This window comes from Manis pentadactyla, chromosome 11 (genome assembly GCF_030020395.1).
Source record: "Manis pentadactyla isolate mManPen7 chromosome 11, mManPen7.hap1, whole genome shotgun sequence".
In the NCBI taxonomy this organism is placed as follows: Eukaryota; Metazoa; Chordata; class Mammalia; order Pholidota; family Manidae; genus Manis; species Manis pentadactyla.
The window spans coordinates 12,214,531-12,239,292 of NC_080029.1; the positions used below are offsets into that span (position 1 = coordinate 12,214,531).

Below are 24,762 nucleotides of genomic sequence, written 5' to 3' on the forward strand. Positions count from 1 at the left end.
CGGGTGTTTTGTTCTTGGGTAGTTTTTTGATTACCGTTTCAATTTCTTTGCTCATAATTGGTTTGTTTAACTGTTGTGTTTCTTCCTTGGTCAGTCTTGGAAGGATGTATTTTTCTAGGAAGTTGTCCATTTCTTCTAGGTTTTCCACCTTGTTGGCATATAGATTTTCATCGCAGTCTTTAATAATTCTTTGTATTTCTGCGGAGTCTGTCGTGATTTTTCCGTTCTCATTTGTGATTCTGTTGATTTGTGTTGATTCTCTTTTTCTCTTAATAAGTTTGGCTAGAGGCTTATCTATTTTGTTTATTTTCTCAAAGAACCAGCTCTTGGTTTCATTGATTTTTGCTATTGTTGTATTCTTCTCAATTTTGTTTATTTCTTCTCTGATCTTTATTATGTCCCTCCTTTTGCTGACTTTAGGCCTCATTTGTTCTTCTTTTTCCAATTTTGATAATTGTGATGTTAAGACTATTCATTTGGGATTGTTCTTGCTTCTTCAAGTGTGCCTGGATTGCTATATACTTTCCTCTTAAGACTGCTTTCGCTGCGTCCCACAGAAGTTGGGGCTTTGTGTTATTGTTGTCATTTGTTTCTATATATTCCTTGATCTCTATTTTAATTTGTTCATTGATCCATTGATTATTTAGGAGCATGTTGTTAAGCCTCCATGTGTTTGTGAGCCTTTTTGTTTTCTTTGTAGAATTTATTTCTAGTTTTATACCTTTGTGGTCTGAAAAGTTGGTTGGAAGAATTTCAGTATTTTGGATTTTGCTGAGGCTCTTTTTGTGGCCTAGTATGTGGTCTATTCTGGAGAATGTTCCATGTGCACTTGAGAAGAATGTATATCCTACATGGTGCTTTTCTTACAGGCATTCATCATGTAGTTTTGTGATGCCTGTAAGGTATCTCCTAAGCCCTGTCAATTCCCTAAGGTGAGTCCTGTGCTTAGGATTATCATTTGGGCCTCAGATAATCATATGGTTCTTAATGCATTGTTGAATCTAACAGCTGACAAAGATGGCATGTCCTCATATAATCTCTGATTTAAGGGTCACCAGGAAGTTGAAGCTATTCTAGGGCTGCATTTAGTAAGTAGTGATTTAAGATGACTAAAAAGGTGATAATGGAACCTAGAAAAGCACCATCTTTAGGTGTCTAAGTTAGGCACAGTAGTGCTAAGGCTACTGCAATTAAGGAATAAAGAAGCACCACTTAACATAAAATAGAAATTTGAAATAGGCAAAAATAAAAGGAGATGGCATAGCAGGGATACTGTCACACAAGAGAAACAGTAATTTGGGCAGTCAGGAGGCAAGCAGAGAAGAACCACTGAAGCATGGATACCAAAGGACAAGCCAGAATAAGTTGGCTTAAATCCAGCAGGAGACAGATGAGAGATTTTTAGGAATACAGAAAACAATTTAACATCATGTGAGGTAGTTCTTAAGATAACTTGATTCTGAGGCAAATTACTGTCCAACTAAAAGTACTCTATTTACTTTGTTAAGACTTGGCCAGCCTTGGAAGTCTAAGTCTAGTAAGAGGCTGGAAATGGGCAACAAGGAAACAATTATATATTGACCATCATGGATATTTTATATGACATGTACTATATTATCTAGTCTTCTCTTATTTTATTTACCCTTCACAGGCAACTCTAAAGTAGGTCGTATTCATTCCATTTTATAAGTTAAAGAAATGGAGATTTGATCTCTGATCTTTTTACCCTTGGTCAAAGCTTTCCATGTTACTGTACTTCTTCCTGTCAGGAAAATGGTTATTTATAGTCTGACTTGGAATTTGTTCTGTATATTTCCATCTCCTTTGAAGATTGGGCAGTATCTTTTGTGTTGTACCTTATTGAAATCGTTGCCCTTACCTGGAGCCAGTGTTTATTGGGAAAATAGTTTGTAGGTTGAAGCCCAGTACAACTACAGCATTATCTAAAAGACATGGGCAACCCAGCAGAGCTACACTGAGTGCTGAAGACTTGATGTCTTAGGGTAGGACTAAATTAATGGAGGTGAGAAGGCAGTATTCTGGATCAGCTCACTGGTTCGTGGCAATGTATTGCTGTTTGTCATGCTGCTCTATAATATTTAAGGCCACATCCCCTTGTAGACATCTACCTGAGTCATTCCCCATAGGTGATGGTATGACTTATTGTAGTTGGTAAGTATTATCAGAGTCCCTGTGCCACTTAGTACTTGTTTGGGCACCCATTTAAACCCCCAATAGTAGAATATTTCCAGGTTTAGATTAATCTAACAAGGCTTAGGTGGCCTAAATCCCTATTCATGTAAAAAATTACAACTGATACTCATTGTAAATGTATGGGTACTTTGGACTCATTTTGTGGAGTCAGTATTAGAGAGAAAAATCTCTAATCGTGCTTATACAACTGTTAGTTGAAAGGGCAGGCAGTAGGCCAGTGTTGCACAGACAGGAAGGGAAGTAAAGAGACGGTTCTGTTATGTCTTTAAGTCATTTTTGCCATTTACAGCTCTTCTTAACAATCTGTTTTCTTTTATTACCCAAATGTTTAATATTATTTTTATATCTGTGAACAAAAATGTGATTTTATTTTCTCAAAGCCGTACTCTTGGTTTGATAATATAAATAAAGATTGAATTGGCTTGGTTGTTTCAAAAGAATCACTGTATATTTTCTTTCATAGATCATTAAGTACTTTTAAATGCTGATTGATGTTGTAATACTGTACTTTATTTTTAACACAAAACTTGGCCAGACAGTAAAAATATTTGCCAGGAGAAACAATTTTGAAAAAGACAGATCGGCTTTTATTGCAGGAAAGTACATAGAAACTTGAATAGTAGAGGCAAAGTATTGTTTTATTTCTAAGCATCTGTAGACTGCTGATTAGTTGATAAGGCAGTTTCAGCATTCAAACAATATTAGGAAACTTACTCTAAAAAGTAGTATTTTATTCAAAATGCTTGATTTTGTTATTGCTACCAGAGAAGATGATTCAGTCTCGTCAAACATGTGAAAAGGAAACTATTGCATTTAATATTAAAATAGTGAATTGTTGATAATTTCAATCATTCTTACAGAATTGTTAGTGCCATGTACATGCAACTGTAGCTATGTATTTACAGGCCTTGCGTGGAAAGTGTGAAGATACTCTACCAGGTATCAAGTAATTAATGAGGACCAACTACTCAGCTTCATGTTAGATGCTGTGTGAGATGCTAGATAGGATCTCTTTTTTCAAGAAGCTTAATTAAGGAAGTAACACATAGCATAGATAAATGCACTATATAGGTCCATAGTTTGAGAAGTGATGCACAACAGTGGTCATAAGATGGTGCATATTTAGTTTCCCAAGAATCTCTTTAAGCTAAGGGTCAGGGCATTCTGTGAAGGAAAGGAACGTGAGCAGAACCCTAAACCAGTAGTAGGATTTCACCCCCAAAATGTAAGAGCTCTCTTTCTCTTTCTGTCAGCACCCCACCATGGGAAAGTAACAATGAAAAGAAACCCTAGGATCTTCAGCTGCTGTATTTTAATGGATAAATGGATAATACTGGCTGGGAGAGGAATTATTGCTCTCCTTCCTTTTAGAAATTATTCTTTCAACATTTTACCTGAAATACAGTTCCAAAGACTTATTTCATATGCCGTCCTATATTTTGTTGATTTTTCAAACTAAAGGTACTAGTGTTCTGTGAAGCAGATAGGACAGTGTCTTTATTAACTATTTTGAATTGATCAGAGTTCAGAATTCCTATGAAATTGTCATTCTTGGGAAAATATATACTGGTGGAAATCTAAACTGTAGCTGAACCATTAAAAGATGTGTTATCTTGCTATATTTATAGTCAGATTTGACATTATTCTTCTTATTCTTCACTCTCATCCTTCAGATAAATTCCTGCTTAAATTAAATGATTGGATAAAATCGAAAGCACAAAATAGTTGTTATTTTGACAACTACAATACAAAGAAAAATAAGTTTTCATAAACAGTACAAGTTTAGATTCTAGCATTGGGAAAATCTTTTGTATGTCTGCCAGTTTATAGCTGTATATTTAAGGGCCCCATAACTGAATTTTTTTTTTAAGATTTGGTGACTGTTTTTTAAAATTTTCTGTGAGTTGAGCATGGAAAATTTCCTTAGTGTTTTATAAAAGAAAATCCAGAAGAATGTATAAAATGAGCCCCAGTAAACCTACTGTAATCAGAAGCATAAAAACATGTAAAGCTACAAATGTAAAAGAAGCTTAAAATGTTTTTCATGGAACTACCTTTATGGTGCTGCTGGATGCTAGAGTTTTTATTTTAAATAAAGACATTCCATTTTCCAGCACATGATTTATACAAGAAAACATATAATGTCCTGTTGAACATAGGCCAAACACATTCCCAGACGCTTTGTTACCCAAACCTTTTGAGGGATTTCTTTATAGATGTTTTTGGCAGAAGTGGTGATTTTAGAGGAAACATATAAGAAATACCAGATGCACTTTTCTGAATTGCCATAAATGGTTAAAAAATTGTTTGTGATGATATGAACATCTGGGTACTAGGCAATGCCAAAATTTTAGTTAAAAAGAGTTTATATCAATTAGGCAAATAAACCCTTTTTAATTTAATGGTTACATTTTTTAATGTGTTTTATTAATTCTTCTAAATATAAAGGAAAAAATTAGGTAGAGATAAGATGAGAATATTTTGAATTAATGTTTTGTGTATTTTTCCTTGTGTAGATGAGTAATTCAGAACATAAATCATTTATTCTTTTTGTTCTCTGTTCTTCCCAGAGAAAATCAATCACTGTTTAATTTATTTATAAAGAATTATTTCCTTTCTGTGTGTACCAAGCACTAAAGTAGGCACTGGAGACAAGGATCCCACCTTCAAGAGGTTTATATCAGGCATGAAGGGGAAGATTGCATGTAATCACATACATGCAACATACATGCAACAAATTGTTTCAAGTGGAAGGAGCAATTCATTCTACTTGGTGGTGGTGGTATGGAAGGATTGAAAAGGCTAGGGAATGGTGTATTTGAGCTCATTTGAATGATGAATAGGTGTAGCTAAGCAAGCAGGAAATTGGGAAAGACAGGGGGAGGAATTCATATAAAGCCATACGGCAGAATCTGGAAACGGGCTCAAGATCTGGTGGACTAGTAATGACTAAAGGGAAGACGGAAGTGGAAGTGGATTCTGTGTGGAGAAGTGAAACTATAAGCATGGATCCCAAACAAATGGTAAACTGGGACCCAAATGACAGAAGGGTAAATAGAACTGAGTAGAGGTTGTGGTGAATTGGAGAATTTGCTACAAGGGGGCTGCAAATTCTCAGCTCCATCCATCCAGCTGTTGCCATGCAGGAAGTGGGCCCAATGTTGCCAGATACACAGATCTTTCCAGACATACTGGAAATGTATTCTTTTATGTGAAATTTTATGTGAAATATTTCAATTTTTTAATGTGACACCTAATTTAAGTTTTTCTAAAAACCCTATGTGGGCTGAACAAAACATTTCTTTGGGCCAGATTTAGCCCATGCTGATGGGCAAGAGGGGGCTTTCAGAAAAGTGTTGAGGTTCTGACTGCAGACCAGAAAGCCTTTTGTCATCATTTACTATAGTGAGAATGAGTTTCTGCAAGTGGGAGCATTATTATAATGATGTTGTTTTTCACTGACAAAATTGCAGTCCTTCCTTTCGGAATATGGCTGCTCTGTGTGAACCTTTATAAATTATGTATGTAACTTGACTTACAATATTCAGTCTTTTAAACAGTTTTGTTTCAACATTGAAAAATACAATACGGATTATCTGAATTCATACTAAAGGATTGAGGGAGCAGGGTGGAGGGGGAAGATGAATTTGATCTGGTTACATTAAAAATGTTTATTAAAATCTCTTTGAAATGCATATATTAACTCTAGTTTAAGTGTACAAATAACATAGTAGACCTCAACATGGCTATTTCAATTCAGTCACAGATTTTAATCTAATGAAATTCAAAGTAATGAGGTTATGCTATATTAATAAATTCTTTTCTTGTGAATTCATTGCTGGGAATTGGGATTTCAAAATTTACTTTTCACTGTGCAATTAATAATTACAATTACTGAACAAGAAAGCATTCACCATGTATTCTAGATCTTAAAATTCTGTGTCTGATATGATTGAAAAGAATTGAGTTAAAAGACAAAGCAGATGTGAATATGTCTAGCTTCAAATGTAAATAAAATATAAAATGCCTTTAAAAAATATTCTTTGGTGTTGTAAAGAAAGTAATCTTGTATAACTTGAAATTGTGTAATAAAAAGACCATCTTATTTCTAGCTTTTGCTTTGATTATAGTTCATTAAATGAAGAGGTCAGACTTCCTTATATTGGATTTAATTTATCAGATTTAAATATACTTTTTTTGGTAGCCAGTACAAGGAAGACACTAGACCCAGTTTATTTACTGACTTATCTATAAATGAAATCATCTAACATTTTTTTCTTTTTTCTTTTGACTCCTTTGCCTTGCTTCATAAAGATAACAAGATAAAATGGAGGAAAATTATCAAGTTAATTATCAATGTTAATGTTAACCAAAGTGATACATATTATTGAAATTGGTTAAGGCTCGATTGAAAGGTAAACTTCAGTTATTTTAAGAAATCAGATAAATGAATATTAATGCTTTATATAGCACCTTATTGTTCAGAAAAGTCATATTTAATCATTTAGTATGAGTCTCTTAAAATTCTTTGAGATGAGCATGCATGTTTTACAAAATAGGCAACAAAGTCTAACTGTGATGACAGGACCATGAATCATATCCGGGTCTTGTGACAGGAACATAATTCACTGTAGGTCTTCAGACTCTCCAGTCAAGTTCCAACCACCTTTCTTTTCTCAGTCAAGTGACTGTAAGTAAACTTGACTTGAGTCCTGTCCAAGGGAGAAAGGCATGAAATAGCCTAATGGCTTTGTAAGGAGTGTGACTTAATTTTATGATGTTCTCTGAAGACAGTATTACAGTGCAGTGTTATTAATACAAATAAAATATAACATTATGTGCTGATTTGTTATAGTCAATTACATTGTATGATCAATTTTTATTTTAAATCAAGTGATGAAGACCATGGTGCCATTTCTAGGCATTTGGCAGGTTTTAGGATGTCATATATTCAGGGTAACTATTTCCCAAACTAGACTAAAACTCAGTTGCGTTGTGCCCCCTGCCTTTAAAAAAAAAACTTGCAAAGGATTATTTTGACATGTTAGATTATTTCACAGTGATTGATATTATATTTAACTAAAAACCCTTCTCTGAACAACCACATTTTGCTTGCCCATTCATATACAATTCTGATATCAAATTGTGGTTTGAATTAGTGTTCAGATTTTGTGGAGAAATATTTAGAATCTCTGATAGGAGGAGAATCAGAGAGGAAAAAAAAAGTCTGTAGGGACCTTTGAAAGTTGGCATTTGACTTTCTTTCCTAAAGTTTCCTAGTTAGAGCTATTCTGCCACTCCCTTCCCCCAAATTTTGAGGGTTTTTCCTAGACTCAAATATCAGAATACATTTAAAGTACTCCTTGAATTTGAAACAGCCCTCTGCATGCCTGTAAGAATATGCAGAATTACCAGTTCTCTACCATATGTGCTCAGGACTACTTTGTATTCTGGTAATGAGTTTTAAGAAATTTGTACACTATTATTTTGGCCTTAAAGATGTTTTGGCCCTATCTTTCAGAACACAGTGATTTTAGTCAAAATTATACCAAAATTAATGAGTTTTCATCAAGAAAACATTTTTGATTATAACTTTAAGACCGATTTCTTAATCAATTTTTCATAAAGTTAAAATTTGCCAGTTTAAGAATCAAGCTTTTGCTTTGTGAATTTTACTCTGATGAACTCTTATCATTCAGCTTTGTCTCTTTTCTTTTTTAATAAGAGACAGTATACTGTAGTGATTATATCCTGGTTATGCTCCAAAGTAGTGCTATTCAATAAAAATATAATGGAAGCAACATTTATAAGATTTTTTTAGCAGCCATGTTAAAAACGTAAAAAGATACAAGTGAAATTAATTTTAGTAACATTTTGTATAACTCAGTATATCCAGAATATTATCATTTTGACATGCAATCAATATAAAAAATCACTAAGTTTTGAAGAAAGTAAGTGGGAGGAGGGGAATCTTAGAGAAAGGGGAGGTAAAGGTGGGTTAAGTCTGACCTCTGTTTCTCTACCTTTTTTTTATACCCTTGGGGAGGAGTTTCGGAGGATGAAAGAGAAGACTCTGCCCATCTTTTCTCTGGCTCTTATTTTAGCTTGTGAGTGGGAAGGTTAATTGAGAACATCAACAAGAGATTACTTCCTTTTCTTCCTCTGAATAGTTGAGAATTCTAATTACATTCCAAATGTAGTAAAAGAAAAGGCCCAAATAGCACCATGTGTTCATAGTATTTATTGCACATTAAGAATCTAAAATATCTTTTACTGAGTCAGACTTTAATAATAGTCTTGTTCTCTCCCTCCTTCTTTCTTTCTTTCTTTCTTTCTCTCTCTCTTCTTTCTTTCTTTCTTTTTTTCTTTCATGTCCAAACTTAAAATCCTTACTGGGAAGAAAATGTTTGTAGTAGATTTTCCAAACACAAACCTTGGTTTTATAATATGGTTATGGCAACCATCTCTATTTTGGTAAAGTCAGACTATTATATGAATTACTTTTTGCAATTTAGAAAAACCACAAGCCATTGCAAATACTTTAACTGGACATTTTATACATACATTTAGTACTGTAAGGTAGAATTTTAGGCATTGTATAAGAGAGAATGAAAACAAAGTAGATGGCCCTGGCCTAAACTATAAGGTTCAAAGAAAGTGTCTTTTGAGAAAGTTACCTGGGAACTGAGATGTGAAGGGTAAATAGGCATTAATAGGCAGCATCAATGAAAAAGAGCTTTCCAGGCAGAAGAAAAAAACATTTTTTCTTACTCGTAGAAGTCTCACAGTGGAATTGAGAGTCCAGAAATAAACCATGCATTTATGGTCAATTGATTTTCAGCCAGATTGCAGTAAGAATAGTTTTTTCAACATATGGTACTGGAACAACTGTATATCCACATGCACAAGAAGTTGGACCCCTACCTCAGACCATGTACAAAAATTAACTCAGACTAGATCATAGAACCTACATTTTAGAGTTAAAATTGTAAAATGTAAATGTATAGGAGCAAATCTTTGTCATGTTGAGTTTAAGCAGTGTTTCTTAGCTATAACACTAAGCACAAGCAACAACAGAAGAACAAATTGGACTTCATAAAAATTAAAAACCTTTGTACTTCAAAAGATACCATCAAGAAAGTAAAATAACAACCCACAGAATGGGAGGAAATACTTGCAAGTCATATCTGATAAGGGAACTTGGATCCAACTACTACTAGGAAATGCAGCATAACTCAAAGAGTAGGTTTGCAGAAAGATGTCAGAGTCTAGTGTTTGGTTGTTTTCTTGATTTGAAAAGTAGAGCTATGCTACAAAGCAGTGTCCTTCGTTTCTCTGAGAAGGAAACTTGTAATCTAACTTGAATAAGCATCTCCTTCAGCCCGTACTATCCTTGTCTGAGGTACCAGGTGTAAGCTTTGTGGGCCTGGCTGAAAGTCTGTGGCATGGATGAATTTATGAACAAGGTCTCCTGTTGTAATTCTAGACTTTGCCTTTAATATTGCTCCAATTCCAACTATTCCACCAAGCTCTTACAGATTTTGCTTCCTTTTTACGTAAGATTTTTCAATAGTCCAAACACCCTTCTAAGTCAGTCATGAGCTGTATAGTATCTTGATTAGTATGTTAGAACCAGTGATCTGAATTTTTATTTTCCAGTTTATTTACCCCAGAATACTTTGTCCTATCAGCTGCATCCTAGGCCACAGTCTTAGTTGTGTTAGATAATTTTCTTCGTCAGCTCACCAAAAAAACAGAATCCAGCCAGGAAAAAGGAAAATCTAAAATTGTCCTTTCCATTTCTTCCTGTTAAAGAGCTGGCTCTGGAAATGTTTCATGCAAGGAAGCAGTAATAAAAATATCTTCTTTGCTATTAAGTTTCTGAAGAGAATGAAAACCTTTTTTTTTTTTTTGGTTTTTAAATTTTCTTTTAAAGAATTGATTACTTTATGGGGTAAACCATGTGAATTGATGTATACTCTGCCTTTAGGTAGTTTTTTTACTAGAGAGCCTAGTTCTTTGAATCAAAGAAGGGATAGAAGTAATTGAAAATTCCTAATTAGAGTAAGTGCATATATTCATAGTTTACAGTAAAGATGTCATAAATCTCATTATATATTCACCCAGACTATTTTAGTCAGTTAATAACTGTCTTTATTCACATGTTTTAAAACAGATGAGCTGCGAGAAGAAATGCTGGATGATGTACAAAAGAAACTGATGAACTTAGTAAACAGCACAGAAGGAAAAGTGGACAAGTATGCTCTGCCTTTTAACTTTTATATTAAATTTTACAGAGATTACTTTTATGGTAAAAACAACTTCCACATGTCCATGTTTATATGTGATTAAAGTTTTTAAAAGTTTAAAGTTTTCTTTTTCTTACATATTGATGAGATGTAGGTAGTTTTAATTTGAGGGGTCAGTAGAATAACTTCTCTTGGTTTTTTTTCTTTTTTTCTTCTCTTGGTTTTTAAGTAGATTTTTCCCAGCTCAATTTTTTTTCTTAAAAGCATACAAAAGTTAAAACATCACCACAAGATGAAGTACTAGAATTATTTTCACCATTTGTTCTTGCTCTTTTTACAGTCCTTAAATGAGTATATCTTGCTCAAATATGTTAGGTCTGAAATCTATGTATATATGTAATATAGGCATACCTCATTTTATTGCACTTTACAGATACTGCATTTTTTAAACAAATTGAAGGTTTATGGCAATCCTGCATTAAGCAAGTCTGTTGGCACCACTTTTCCAAAAGCATTTGCTCATTTTGAGTCTCTGCGTCACATTTTGGCAATTCTTGAAGTATTTCAAATTTTTTTATTGTATTTGTTACATTAACCATGTGATCAGTCACGTTTGATGTTACACTGTAATTGTTCTGGGGTGGCACGATCTGTGCCATGTAAGGTGGCAAACTTAGTTGGTAAATGTGTATGTTTCACTGATCCGCTTAACTGACTGTCCCTCCATCTCTCTCACTCTCCTTGGGCCTCCCTGTTCCAAGCACATCATTATTGAATGTAGGCCACTTAATACCCTATGATGTCCTCTTAACTGTTCAAGTGAAAGGAGGAGTTGCATCCTCTCACTGTAAATCAAAAGCCAGAAATGATAGATTAGTGAAGAAGTCATCAAACATCGAGAGAGGCTGAAAGCTAGGCTTCTCACAGCAAACAGTCAAGTTGTGTTTCTTCACAAACAATGCAGTTTCTTGAAGGAAATTAAAAGTGCTACTCTAGTGAATGCATGACTGGTAAGAAAGCGAAACAGCCTTATTGCTTATATGGAGAGAGTTTGAGTGGTCTGGATAGAAGATCAAACCAGCCACAACATTCCCTTAAGCCAGAGCCTAATCCAGAGCAAGGGCCTACCTCTCTTCAATTCTGTGGAGGCCGAGAGAGGTGACACAGCTGCAGAAGAAAAGTTGGAAGCTAGCAGGGGTTGTTTCATGAGGTTTAAGGGAGGAAGCCGTCTTCACCATAAAAGAGCACAAGATGAAGCAGCAAGTGCTGATGGAGAAGCTGCAGTGAGTTATCCAGATCTAGCTAAGATGAATGAAGGTGGCTACATGAAACAAAAGCTTAATGTAGGTGAAACGGCCTTCTGTTGGAAGAAGATGCCTTCTAGGACTTTTGTAGCTAGAGAGGGAAAGTCAGTACCTGACTACAGAGCTTCAAAGGACAGGTTGAGTCTCTTGGGGGCTAATGCAGCTGGTGACTAAGTTGAAGCTCATTTACCATTCCAGAATCCTAGGGCCCTTAAGAATTATGCTAAGTCTAGTCTGCTTGTGCTCAATAAATGAAACAACAAAGCCTGGATGAGAACACATGTGTTTATAACATGATATACTGGATATTTTAAGCCCACTATTGAGACCTACTGCTCAGAAAAAGAAATTGCTTTCAAAAGATTACTGTTCATTGACAGCATACCTGGTCACCCAAGAGCTCTGATGAAGGTGGACAGTGAGATGATTGCTGTTTTCATGCCTGCTAGCACAACATTCTGCAGCCCATGGATCAAGGAGTGGATTTTACTATTTATTTACTATTAAAGTCTTACTATGTAAGAAATACATTCCATAGGCTATAACTGCCATAGATAGTGATTCCTTTTATGGATCTGGGCAGTCAATTGAAAATCTTCTGGAAAGGATTCACCATTTGTGATTCATGGTAAGAGGTCACAGTATCAACATGAACAGGAGTTTGGAAGAAGTTGATTCCAGCCCTCATGGATGACTTTGAGGGATTCAAGTCTCCATTGGATGAAGTAACTGAAGATGTGGCTGAAACAGCACAAGAGCTAGAATTACAAGTGGAGCCTGAAGATGTGACCGAATTGCTGCATCTCATAACACTTGCATGGATGAGGCATTGCTTCCTGTGGATGAGCAAAGGAAGTTGTTTCCTGAGATGGAATCTACTCCTGTGAAGATGCTGTGAAGATTGTTGAAATGACAACAAAGGATTTAGAATATTACATAAATTTAGTTGATAAAGCAGCAGCAAGGTTTGAGAAACTTGACTCTTATAATTTTGAAAGAAGTTCTGTTGTAACATGCTATCAAACAGCATCAGAGAAATCATTTGTGAAATGAATCGATCGATGGATTCACTGTCCCCTTTTAAGAAATTAACACAGCTGTCTCAGCCTTTAGCAACCACCACCCTGATCAGTCAGCAGCCATCAATATTGAGGCAAGACCATCCACCAGGAAAAAGATTATGGCTCATTGACAATTCAGATGATGGCTAGCATTTTTTAGCAACACAAGTATTTTTCTGTCAAGATAGGTACATTTTTTTTTTTAAACGTAATGCTATTGCACATAGACTGCACTATAGTGTTAACCTAACTTTTGTATGCACTAGGATACTAAAAAAGTTCATTTGACTCATTTTATTGCAGTACTTGCTTTATTGTGGTGTTCTGGAACCAAACTTGCAGTATCTCTGAGGTATGCCTGTGTATCATTAATTTTGATATTATTAGCACATTTTAAAGTAATGTAAATGGGGAAGTACAAGCATAACCATTAAGCATACGACATCATCACCATTAAGGTGGGGAGGGAAAAAAATCTAAGTCTCCTTAAGGTAGGTGTCACCCAAGACAGGAACTGAGAATTACTTAATGAGACACCATCTCAGTTGATTATTTGGTTGAAGAAAGCAGATGGCTAATAAGTGATGTTTTGTAAGGTCTGCATTTGGGTCTTACTGAAATATTCTTAATTAGACTTGCCAATATTCTTTAAAGTTACTTTAAAATATTTTATTGTTTAGTCTTTTATAATTAAGTATAATTAAATATTTTTGTGGTTAGTGTTTATTCTTTAGGTACACTAAATATTGGGATAACTTTTGAATTAGCTTGAGCCACTTTTGTCTTCACTTTCAGAGTCCTAATGAGAAACCTCTTCATTGGACATTTCCACACACCAAAAAATCAGCGTCATGAAGTGTTACGATTGATGGGAAGCATCCTGGGTATCAAAAGAGAGGAAATGGAGCAGGTAACTGAACAATGAAAGCCATTCCAAATACATTCATAACTGAAATAGTTCATTGTACAAAATTGGTTTCATTTATTATATATAACTGTCCCTGAATTCAGTTTTCTCATTGTGGAAATTTAATTATTTCATACTACAGTGAAGAGGTGGATTGTTCAATTTGTATAATACAAGTTCAAATGTTTTGTAACTCATAATCCACATCTTATATCAGAATGCTAAAATTTTGGGATATGAATTCTCAACTCTTATTCGAGAGTGCGTGGGACAGCATTTCATTATATTTGCAGCCTCTATAGAAAGTGTTTACTAGAAATTGGACTTGAAAAACATGGTTTGCTACCCTTAGAAATCATGTAACATGGTTTGCTACCTTTTGAAATCATGTGGTAATTTTTTTCCTTTCTTGTATTGATAACATTTTTTGTTTTAAAATAATTTTTCAGTTGTTGAATGAAGGTCAGGGTGGTGTTACAAGGTGGATGACTGGGTGGCTTGGAGGAGGATCAAAAAGTGTCCCCAACACACCTTTGAGGCCAAATCAGCGATCTGTGCTTAACAGTGTAAGACTGGTTTTATTCCTATTGTATATGAATGGAGAAATGATTATACACCACATTCGTTTGTGAAGAATCAGATTTCTTTTTTAGGTTATTTTATACAGCCCCCTTATTTTGGAGTTGTGGAAACAGATCCAGAGAGGTGATTAGCGTAAGGATAATAAGCCAGTTTGAATAATTTTATTGATACAGGTCATATTTTAACTTTTAATTTACATGGTACTTCTATGTTTCTAAGTATTAACTAACTGTTCCTTTCTTTGTGTTTGCTCATGCTACTGTAGATACACATTACTTCTTACTACTAAATTATGAGATTCTTAAAGACAAAAGCTTTATTTTATGTAATGTATCTACCTAGTTAATCAGCTAATGAATATTTATTGAGCACCTGCTGTGTCCCAAACTGATCTAAGCATTGGGGATCAGCAGCAAACTAAAGTGCCTGCCCTCGATGAGCTTATTTACTAGGAGGAGGAAGCAGTTAAACATGGAAACATGCTGTTTGGTATATAGAAGGCTTAAGAGAATGTTAATCGAATGGAATAGCACTGAGGATCAGAATGTGGAGTTTACTTCTTTATTTTCTTAATAAAGAGGAAACAAGATAGGTGACCTACCCAGAGCTGGTTAAAGATAAAACCCAATTCTAAGTTGGATGGCACAAAATTTAATATAAAGGAAAGATCTATGCTACATTATTTTAATCTCGTAATATTATTAGTGAGTTTTTTGTTATATTCATTAACTGATTATTACTTTAGGAAAATATGACAGCTTGAAACTGTTTTCTGTCAGTATGATTTTTCATGTCTTTTATATCAGCAGTTATTAAAATGATTTAAGATTTGATGTCTTAAATTCCATTAATGGCAAGAAATGTGTTATCAGGTAGCTAATTCTGACTAAGATTTATACTGAGCATTGTCATCAAATATAGCTTAAATTGTTGAAGTTTTTAATGCTGTGTAACTAAACTACTAGCAGTTTTAATTGTTCATAAAGCTTATTTATAAAGAAATGATTCAGATGACATGATTAGTTTTTAGTATTTAATTAGAATAACTGGCATATTTTTTTAGTAGCAAATATGGTGAATGTAGTGAATATAATTTTAATATCTGCCTAATATAATCCAAATATTTTTTCTTAGTCTTTTTCAGAACTTTTTGTTAAATTTCTAGAAACAGAATCTCATCCATCTATTCCACCACCAAAGCTTTCTGTTCATGATATGAAACCTCTAGATTCACCAGGAAGGAGAAAACTAGATACAAATATATCAGAAAGTTTTAAAGGTAAATCCAGATATTTATTTTTTCTACAATTAAAAATTGTTTAATATATGGTTATATTTTATTATAGTGATAGGAACTAATATTTAGTGTTTTTGAAAATGTTTATTACAAAGCCTTGCAAAATTCCATTAAGGCATTGGGTTTTGGCTATATAGATTCATAGAGCAATCTGACATTTAATTTGGTTTAATTTAAACAATATGAAATATTTCCCCTTTGTAGGTCAGAATAATTTTTCTCTTTCTGCATAAGCCACTTTGAATGATTCTTCCTGGAATTGGTGGTGAATTAGTGTGGACCTTTGATCAGTTGTTTGCCTTTCTCACTAATGGTGTTTATTGCTCATCAGAGAAGTGTAGCTCATGGATGAGAAAGATGTTTTTCCCTCTGAAAATTTAGATGTTACACTCATAACCAAACCTTGCTATGTTAATAATATTTATAAGAGTAGTTTAATAAATTGGCTTAGAGATCTAAGAACATTGAGAAGTGTTCCTATATATTGGAAGGGCTGCCTATAAGCAAGTGGTTTGGTTGTTCTATATGTATGTGTAGTTTTCTATCCCAGTAGGTAGTAAAGGTCTTACTTATATTCATATCCCCTATAATGGCATGTAGTAAAATTTCTTGAGTTGAGATTGAAGTATAATCCATTAGGCCATAAACAGATTCTTTATTGAAGGGCCTCTCTTTTATCTGAAATCTTCATATTTTATAACAATTTTAATGAATTTTCAAATTTTAGTTTAAGATTAGCATTTTTGTTGGACTTTATATGTTATATACTCAAGTTTATGTCACATCAGATACTTAAATTTGGGTAAAATATTAAAGAATTTGTATTCTGAAAATTTTAAACATCTTAGTCATTTAGATGAATATTTCTATTTTCTTGAGCTTTAATAAAAGGAGAAAGTGGTAGACTTTATTATTTAGATAAAATGTTTGGCTGCTAAATTTGTTGAAAAGTCTTAACTTTATCTAACGGGCTAGACTGTACTAAACACGGTTACACAAGGTTGTAGTATCTGGAAGCAGATTCCAAAGTTCATAATGGCGGGGTTCCCCTCTCCCTGACTCTTGTTCCCTCTTCTTTCCTGCTCTCCCGACTTTAGTTACCAAGTCACGTACCTGACCAGATTTGTATTGCTCAGAGACAAAAGCCAGTATGTTCTGAGTCGGTAAAGGGTTTGCATGAAAAAAGCCAGTTTAGTCTTTAATCCTGGATTTGAAAGTGTGCGGTAAGGGTCAGGCCTTACTAAGTAGCGCCAGTAGCTTTGCCAGAGTTTGGAAAGTTGTCATTCACAAGAAAGTACAGCTTGGGGACTCGGGTGCTTGATGGCACATAGATGTGATGAATTTTTCTCGGTGCTTTCTTTGTTTTGAAAGGTTCTTTCATTTGAACTTCCCCTTGCTGAAGTGGGCACGTGTAAGTCTCTTAACAATGAAGCTATTAGTGTGCTAACTTGGGTAATAGAGTAGAGTTCTATCCACTAAGATATTAGGACATAAACCAAATACCTATTCCAATGAAACTATTGTTTTCAAACCTTTGAATGTCTAAAAAATAATCACATAATGTAACACATATATTGTTTTTCCTTTGGTATGTTAATACTAAATCTGATTGTTACCATTGTAATGGGGGTGCCAATTTTTTCATGGCCATGATGATTATTTGGGGAAAGCAAGCCCTCAAGTCCTTCAACTTTCAGGTGGGGATTGGAGAGTTTGCTTTATGACAGCAAACACCACTTAAAAAGCTGTTACTGTAGCAAATAAAGTATATTGGTTATATAGCTGGTGTTTAAATATAGGACAAAAATATGAATGTGTGTAATAAAGTCTTAGCTGTACATACAAGAATTGCTCTCCCCCACGCTTCTCTCTTACTGTCTGATCCTCTTTCACCTTCCTGTGTTTCACATGCCCAGCAGCAGCATGAATTAAATTCTTCTGGGGGCCAAATCTGGAAACCTGAAATAAATGTATGGCTTTGACAAATAACACATAGGAGACTGAATAATTTGTGTTTTATCATTTAGATGCAACAGAATCCAGGTCCGGTAGAAGGACAGATGTGAATCCATTCTTGGCTCCCCGCTCCGCCGCTGTACCTCTTATTAACCCAGCCGGACTTGGACCTGGGGGACCTGGGCATCTTCTTTTGAAACCCGTCTCAGATGTGTTGCCCACATTTACACCTTTGCCAGTGTCACCTGACAATAGCGCTGGAGTTGTGTTAAAAGACTTGTTAAAGCAATAGATGATTCTTAAGCCAGCGACAACATATATAGCACTTTAAAGAAACCATGGACACTATGTGTGTGTACTTTATCACAAAGTGGCCTTTTGGAAAAAGTCATTTATTTGTTTGCAGTTGTACTTCCTTAAAATTTAATAAAAATGCTCTTTATGCTTTTAGAAATTGCAGGTGTCACAGGAGGAAATGTTTGCTGTATTATCTGCTTTTTTCCTTCTCTGATTTGACCTAATTCAAGCTAGAAACATCTGATCTTTCACCTTAATTACAAAATAAGAAAAATAAAAAGACACAGTACTAGTAGCTATATATCAGCTCTTTATTTTCTTCTCTGATTTTCAAGTTTATTGAAGTTAGAGACATATGGCTTATCTTTTAAAATTCAAGAGATTTACAAAAGAAAAATACTAGTGGCTTATCTGCATAGTGCAGACAATTGATCTGAAGCATATATTAATCATCTTTAGAGGACTTAGGGCAGACAGGCCAGGAACAAGGTTGTCCCTTGAAGGTCATAGAATGTGTATGCATGTGGTTCTATGCAATTTTATCACATGTGGATATGCATGTGATCACCACTACAGTGCAGATACAGAACAGTTCCATCAAGGGTCCTTCACGCTGCCCTTGTGTGATCATAGCCACCTCCTTCCTTAACCCCTCCTTTCTAGCAGTCACTAACTGCTCTCTGTCTCTGTAATCTTGTCATTTTGAGAGTGCTAATAAATGAGATCATATGGTATGTAACCTTTTGAGATTCTCACTCAGCATAATTCCCTTGAGATCCATCCAAGTGGTTGCTTGTATTGGTAGTTTGTTCTTTTGTATTGTTAAGTACATACTGTGGATATATGTTTAGTTTGAAGAGCTAAGGTTATTTTTAAAGGTATCATTTCAAATTAATTGTTTCCTCATACATGAAAACACACACACAGCTTTTGTGTAAGTATGAAACTGTACAGTTGCATTTCCACAGCTGTAATTAGCAATATCACTAAACATGACACCTCCTGCCTCTGTCTGAGGTGTTAAAGGTAAGAGAGCTGTCAATCCAGGAGTCCTCCATTCTCATCCTTGTGCTCATTTGGAGGTAGTGAAATCACTTCATCAATACCAGCACCAGGTGTTTGGAACCGAAGAGTAAGAGTATTTCTTTATAAACCCCTCATGAAAAATCCTGACTTGGAACTTAATTATATTCAGGATGTTCATGTTTGTATTCATTGTTGAAATTGTACATTTAAAGACAGTTCTTGCAAATTTTGTAAATGTGGATAAGCCTTTAAAATAGAAACATCTGTGTAACAAGGAAAGGTGAAAATGATACTTATCCGAATATGTAAATAGGCCCTGCTATATGCAGGCTAAATTTGGTTGTTTGTAAATTTTGCTGTGATTAACTATCTACTGTATTTAGAAAATTGGGATTCTTTATGTGTTGATGGGTGAACCTTGGTTTTTCTGCAAGATTTAGTAACTGAGACATTGCTGCTTCAGAACATCACCTGTCTCCTTAGCTAATTTATTTTTATTGCCATTCTTTATTTAGTACACTTTAAAGGAAATTGTCATACAAATTCTATGTTAGAACTGTCAGAATGCCTCCTGTCTGTTTTGCCCATTGTAACTTTTCTGTGAAATTATCACCCTTAGTTTCTATAAGATCCTTCAAAGATACTTTCACTGACCATCCTAAATTATTTGCCACTTACCATTGAAGTTTCATTTCAGTGTGAGGCATCTGAAATAAAAGTTTCTAAAGTTAAAAAAAGACACATGATCTTTCATTTTGAAGAAAGAACATGCAAAAAAATGTTTCTCTTAATTTCAAAAGGAGGTGCATAATGGGTATTTAAGTAGCATGTCATCATATTTTAAATGCCTTTTATGACATTTTGATTATTCTGTGCTCAAAACAGACTGCCCTCCCTCACCCCATAGTTTAACCTAAGTTTGAAAGCTCTTATGGGTAGATTACCTCTCTACACATCACTGCATGACCTTATGTGGCTGCTATTTAAGTAAGTATGTGACCTTGTCCGCAGCTGTAGTACCTAATGTTTCGGTTGTGTCGTCATTGACACTATAGCTTCCTGGTATGCATACTAAGTGGTTTGTTGATCTAAACCAGACATAACTCCTCTACTTTTCTGAAACTAAGTTGTGTCGGAGATGAACCATCTGCTTGAACAATCTTCCTGGTTACCATATAGCGATAAAGCCTGTAATTCTATTGTTAGCAATAGGACATTGCTAACAGTAATTCTAATGCAATATTTAACTGCAGTGACTTTCCTGTTTACTTCTTTATAATCTCACCAGAAGTTGTGGTTGAATTTTGCCTTAGCTGCTGCAGCTTTTCACAACATTCCTAATGGTTTTCAACTGCTGGACTATAACAAAATCCATCCAGCCATTGAGTTTGATTTTAGTATACTCCTGCATCATATGGTTCATTGAGTTTCAGTTTCTGCCATTATTGATTTAAAAGAAAAAGAAACAGGCAAAATTAAACAATAAAAATGTGACAAGAGAGGAATGACTTTGTTAAAACCAGCCAATTAAAATATTAAATATCCCTCTAAATAAAGCCTTCAGTCTATTTTAATCTTTTAATGGTTAATTGAAAGGGGGGAGAAACTCTCAAAATACCCAATCAGTAGGTGGAAAAACAAACTGTCTTCAGGGACAGGAGAGTGGTGAGAATTATTGAGAAGTGCTGTTCATCAAATATAAAGCATTTGAATTTAATTCTAAAGCTAATGAAGTTTTTCATATATCCAAGTATTTAAAATGTGTTGCATCAAGAAAAATTTAGTCTTGTATATATCAAGTAAGTATAACTGATATTTTATATATTCCTATGGAAAAAGTAATGGTACTTTTAATGTTCTGTCATTTGTGATTATTTACCAGTCTTTACTTTTTAATTTATTAAGGTTTCTCTACTTAAAATCAGTAAGTTGTCTTTTGATTTTTAGGAAAATATCTAAATGTGAGAAATTTACAACCCAACCTTAATACTGGGTTGTGTTTTATAGAGCTAAAGTCAATGCATTTCTGAATTTCTCAGGAGCACTGCAGTGCAAAAAAATACTCCAAATAAAAATGATATATGTAACTTGGCAATGTCTTCATCCACAATAAAAAAATTTTTTAGCAAACAGCTGCTGACTTTTTCTTTAGAAGGGGGAGAAATGACTTACACATGTTGTTTATAGCAGCAGTTGATGAACTACTGAAGCTAATGTCTTCAAGTGTTCACCGGATGTCTGCTGTTAGGATATTATTTGAGCCTTGGAAATACTATGTATGAACAATTTAATAAATGCTCAAGATATGTATGAAAAGAGGACCTGATGTTTTAGCCAGCCTTTTTGTTTTCTATTTTTTTTCCTTCAGAGGTCATATGAGTCATTGTACTCCTGGTGTTTCTGCATGATCATCAGTTGTGTCTTCATTTTTTCTTAGATATGTAACTTGAATTCTTTTAACTGTTCACATGATAGTAGTACTGGAAGGGACATGGGCTTTTAAGTTGAGAGATGGATTGGAGTACTGATTCTGACCCTTTCTGTGCGGGCCTATGGGACTGATTTTTCTCATCTGAAAACCCATGTAGTAAACTCACGGGGTTTTAGGATCAAATGACACATTCATTCATAATATTTATTAAATGCATAAGTTGGGCAAATGCTTTATAAAAATCGAGAGTTTTACACAGATGTTAACAGTTGTGATCATTACGGCCTAAAAGGGTATAAGAGTGTCGGGTGGGGGTGCTACTGAAGCTGCGGGTTGTTTATAGAAGGTAAGGAGAGGTCACAGAGGTAAAGTGAGATTCGTCTTAAGAGGAAGCTACTGGGTTCAGGGACCAGGAAGCGTGGGCTTTGAGCAGTGTTTGTGGAGTAATGGGAGCAGAAGCTGTGTGGTTAAGTGGGTTGAGTAGGTGATGAGCAAGTGGAGATGATGTCTGTAGCAACTATTCTGAGAAATCTTGATTGTGAAGGAAAAGAGGACATTGATAGATGAAAGTAGGGTGGAGAGAGAGTTGCTTTAGGCTGGGAGCATGTGTAAATGTTTAGGGGAAGGACATCGTTTAGGGGGAGAGGCTGATGAGGGTAGAGAGAAGAGTTCCTGAGAAGGGAACAGAGAATCCGAACACTCATGGAGGGCCTGGCCTTTAGATGGGGAGGACTTCTTCATTGGGACAGGAATGACTGGCCTCGGGGGAGAAGCAGAGAGGTGAATTTGGGTGGGGGGTGTGGATAAAGTGAAGGTTCCTATCACCAGTATCCTCACCTGCTTCTAAATTACCTGATGTAACTGTCCTGCTGCTAGGCTACTGCTTCCACACCTGTAGGCTATTAGCTATTGCTGAGTCACTTTATAAAGAGCTCTGCCCAGTGCTCTGGGCAGAGACAAAGGAGGATAAGAGATCTGCAGACTGTTGGATGCAGACATAACTCTAGTGATTGACGTGCCACCGTGGGAATAAAGTTGGGTATAAACCTTTCACCCCAAGAAAGTTCCATTGTCGTTCTTTGGTGTCATTGAATCCATAGTGAACTTGCATGGGGCTGAAACCATCGGCAAGACAGGGGAAGCTGGGGAGTTTTATTCTGTGAGGTTGGAAGGGAGTTCATAAGGCGGGGGATGGGAGGTTGGTTTGAAAGACTTGTCAAGTGGGCAAGACAGACACATCCAGGTTACTAGAGAAGTGTGTGAAGTGCTTGGAGGGCGTGTGCCCAGCACCTGGGGACCCTGACTTGGACCTGGCAGACAGCTGGGAGGAGGGGAGGGCTTGTTAAACACACCTTCAGGGTAGTAACATTCGAGCACTCTAGAAGGAAGGCTAGCAAATTGAGTATCAGGTAAAAGTCCAAGCAGTTCTTGTCCTAACCTAATGGAATAAAAAAGGTAATACTCTGAACCTTGTTTTCCTGTCCTTGGGACTAGGTCATGTGAACATAGGATATATCTGAGGGATTTACAGCATGCTGTTAAATAATTTAATACAGCAAATTAATCTAATTACAACTATCTGTTTTAGAGATAAAGAAAATTCAAGAATGTTAATAAATGGATCACAGAAAAATATGTGAACCTTTGGTTTTCTGCTTTGGCTATTACTATGGGCCAGTCTTTAAACTTCTGGGGTTCAGCAATTAATAATTTGCACTGTGGTATTTTAATTGTGGTACTTTTCAGCTGTGACTTTTTTTTTAACAGGTGTACTCTGCTTTTCAGTAAGCTCTTCCTGATCCTCAAAAATTAAATCTCAGTGATTGAAAATATTTGCAAACTTAATGTAAGAGTTTGGTAAGTTGTTTCTCAGATATCCTTAGGCTGTCAAAAATAAAATATACCTTTCTTTTTTGTAAAATATAAGGTATTTAGATGTTGAAGGACATTAGGTTGTGAGTTTTCACCTAATGGTGAATTGATCACACTCCCTTAACTGGCAGGTAAATGGATGTGTATATTCTTACATGCATACATTTCCCAAATGGCAAGGCCTGTCCCAGATGGTGAAGGGCAGCATTTCTTTTAAAGGAAAGAATTGGAAACAGTGGTATACATTTGCTTCGGGTTTCCTATGTGGCTCCTTCATTTAGGTGCACTTAAAAAGCCATGGTATCATCTGGGAGTCTCTGAGTTAACACACTAATCCCTTTTAGCAGGGATTTTCAGGCATTCTCCCTGAAGAATAAGCGTGTGGTGCTAACACAGTTACAGAGTTTACACTGATGAGGTAATTTTTATTTTTGAAAACTTATATGGAATGTATAGTTTCTGAAAATTTGGAATCATTTCAGTCCTCTCCCTAAAGCATTTGCCACGCCACATGCAAACTTCCTTCTAGAGCAGTCTAGACACATGTGTTCAACCTGTGTTGCTCTCTTTAGAATCACACTTGTCAGCTATAGCGCGTGTTGAAAAATATTGAGGACGGTAAAAATCGATTCTCTACAGAATTGAGACTTCCATTTTTATGTCTTTTCACTTTAATTTTTTCCCTTTGAATGTAGTTCTACTTGGTGAAAAGTAATTTTAACTCTGCTGTCATCCCTTAATTTGTGTGTGTGTGCATGTATGTCCTATATTTCAAATGTTTAAGAATAGACAATTAAGGTTATTAGGAGGGACATCTGGCTGTGGCAGTGTGGAGAGGTCAGCCAATCGTCCCTGCAAAAATAAGTATAAAACTAAAATGGCCAAAACCAACCATTTTTGGGGGCTCGGGTAACTGGCCAAAGGCAGACAAAGAATTGGAAATTGTTGATTTTTGAAAAACTTACAGAGCTTTAAGTAAGAATCCGTGGAGTCTTTAGCCTTCTTGCTTAAGGCTCCCCTAACTACCAAACCTCCTATTTTTTTTAGCACCAAGCTAGTCGTGAAAACTAGCAGCTTTATTGCCTAAGGGGGAGACTCAATGGTGGGGGTGAAGGCTGTGCAAAAGCTGTGACATTGTCAGTTAAAAGCGGTGAACTTGGATGAAAACAGAAAACTCAGCTTTGCTAGCCTGAGTCTGCAAGTCCAGATAGGGCAAGTGGCTGACCGGTGGAAATTCAATGGGGAGACTGGACCAGAGAGAGCCATGGAAGGGCCCTGGCCGATGGGAAGTCCCGCGAGAGCCTGGTGGGAAGGAAAGCCTGACCCTCAGAGACTGGCCTTTTATTTCTCAGTCCACACACAGATCCCTGGGCAGTGGGCGGAAGCCATGTGGGTCGAGGTGCTGTGAGCACAGCCTCCACTGACCATTCAGCCATGCAGTAGCAACTTCTGTGAAGCCAGAGTAAAAAATAAAATTGAGAATATAAAAACAGCAGAGACAACAGCGGCTGCACTCTCCCTTAGGGGAGGTGGATTCCTTAGCTTAAATCCAACCAAGTTCTAAAA

At 35.6% G+C, this 24,762-nt stretch overlaps 1 protein-coding gene across 5 annotated transcripts in view; it reads left to right on the top strand.

The window, feature by feature from the left end:
* The window catches only part of TRIP11 (thyroid hormone receptor interactor 11), a 75,203-nt gene extending 54,180 nt beyond the window's left edge, over positions 1 to 21,023 (top strand). For 4 of the 5 annotated variants that reach the window (XM_057488201.1, XM_036882521.2, XM_057488200.1 and 1 more), the window contains 5 exons: positions 10,391 to 10,472; positions 13,624 to 13,738; positions 14,185 to 14,301; positions 15,452 to 15,596; positions 17,642 to 21,023. In XM_057488201.1, coding sequence (XP_057344184.1) covers positions 10,391 to 10,472; positions 13,624 to 13,738; positions 14,185 to 14,301; positions 15,452 to 15,596; positions 17,642 to 17,862 — 680 coding nt within the window. In that variant the 3' untranslated portion in view covers positions 17,863 to 21,023. Of the gene's footprint in view, positions 1 to 6,528; positions 6,630 to 10,390; positions 10,473 to 13,623; positions 13,739 to 14,184; positions 14,302 to 15,451; positions 15,597 to 17,641 lie in introns of those variants that run through there. The other variant, XR_008992414.1, reaches the window with a different exon arrangement.
* The last annotated feature ends 3,739 nt before the right edge of the window (positions 21,024 to 24,762 follow it).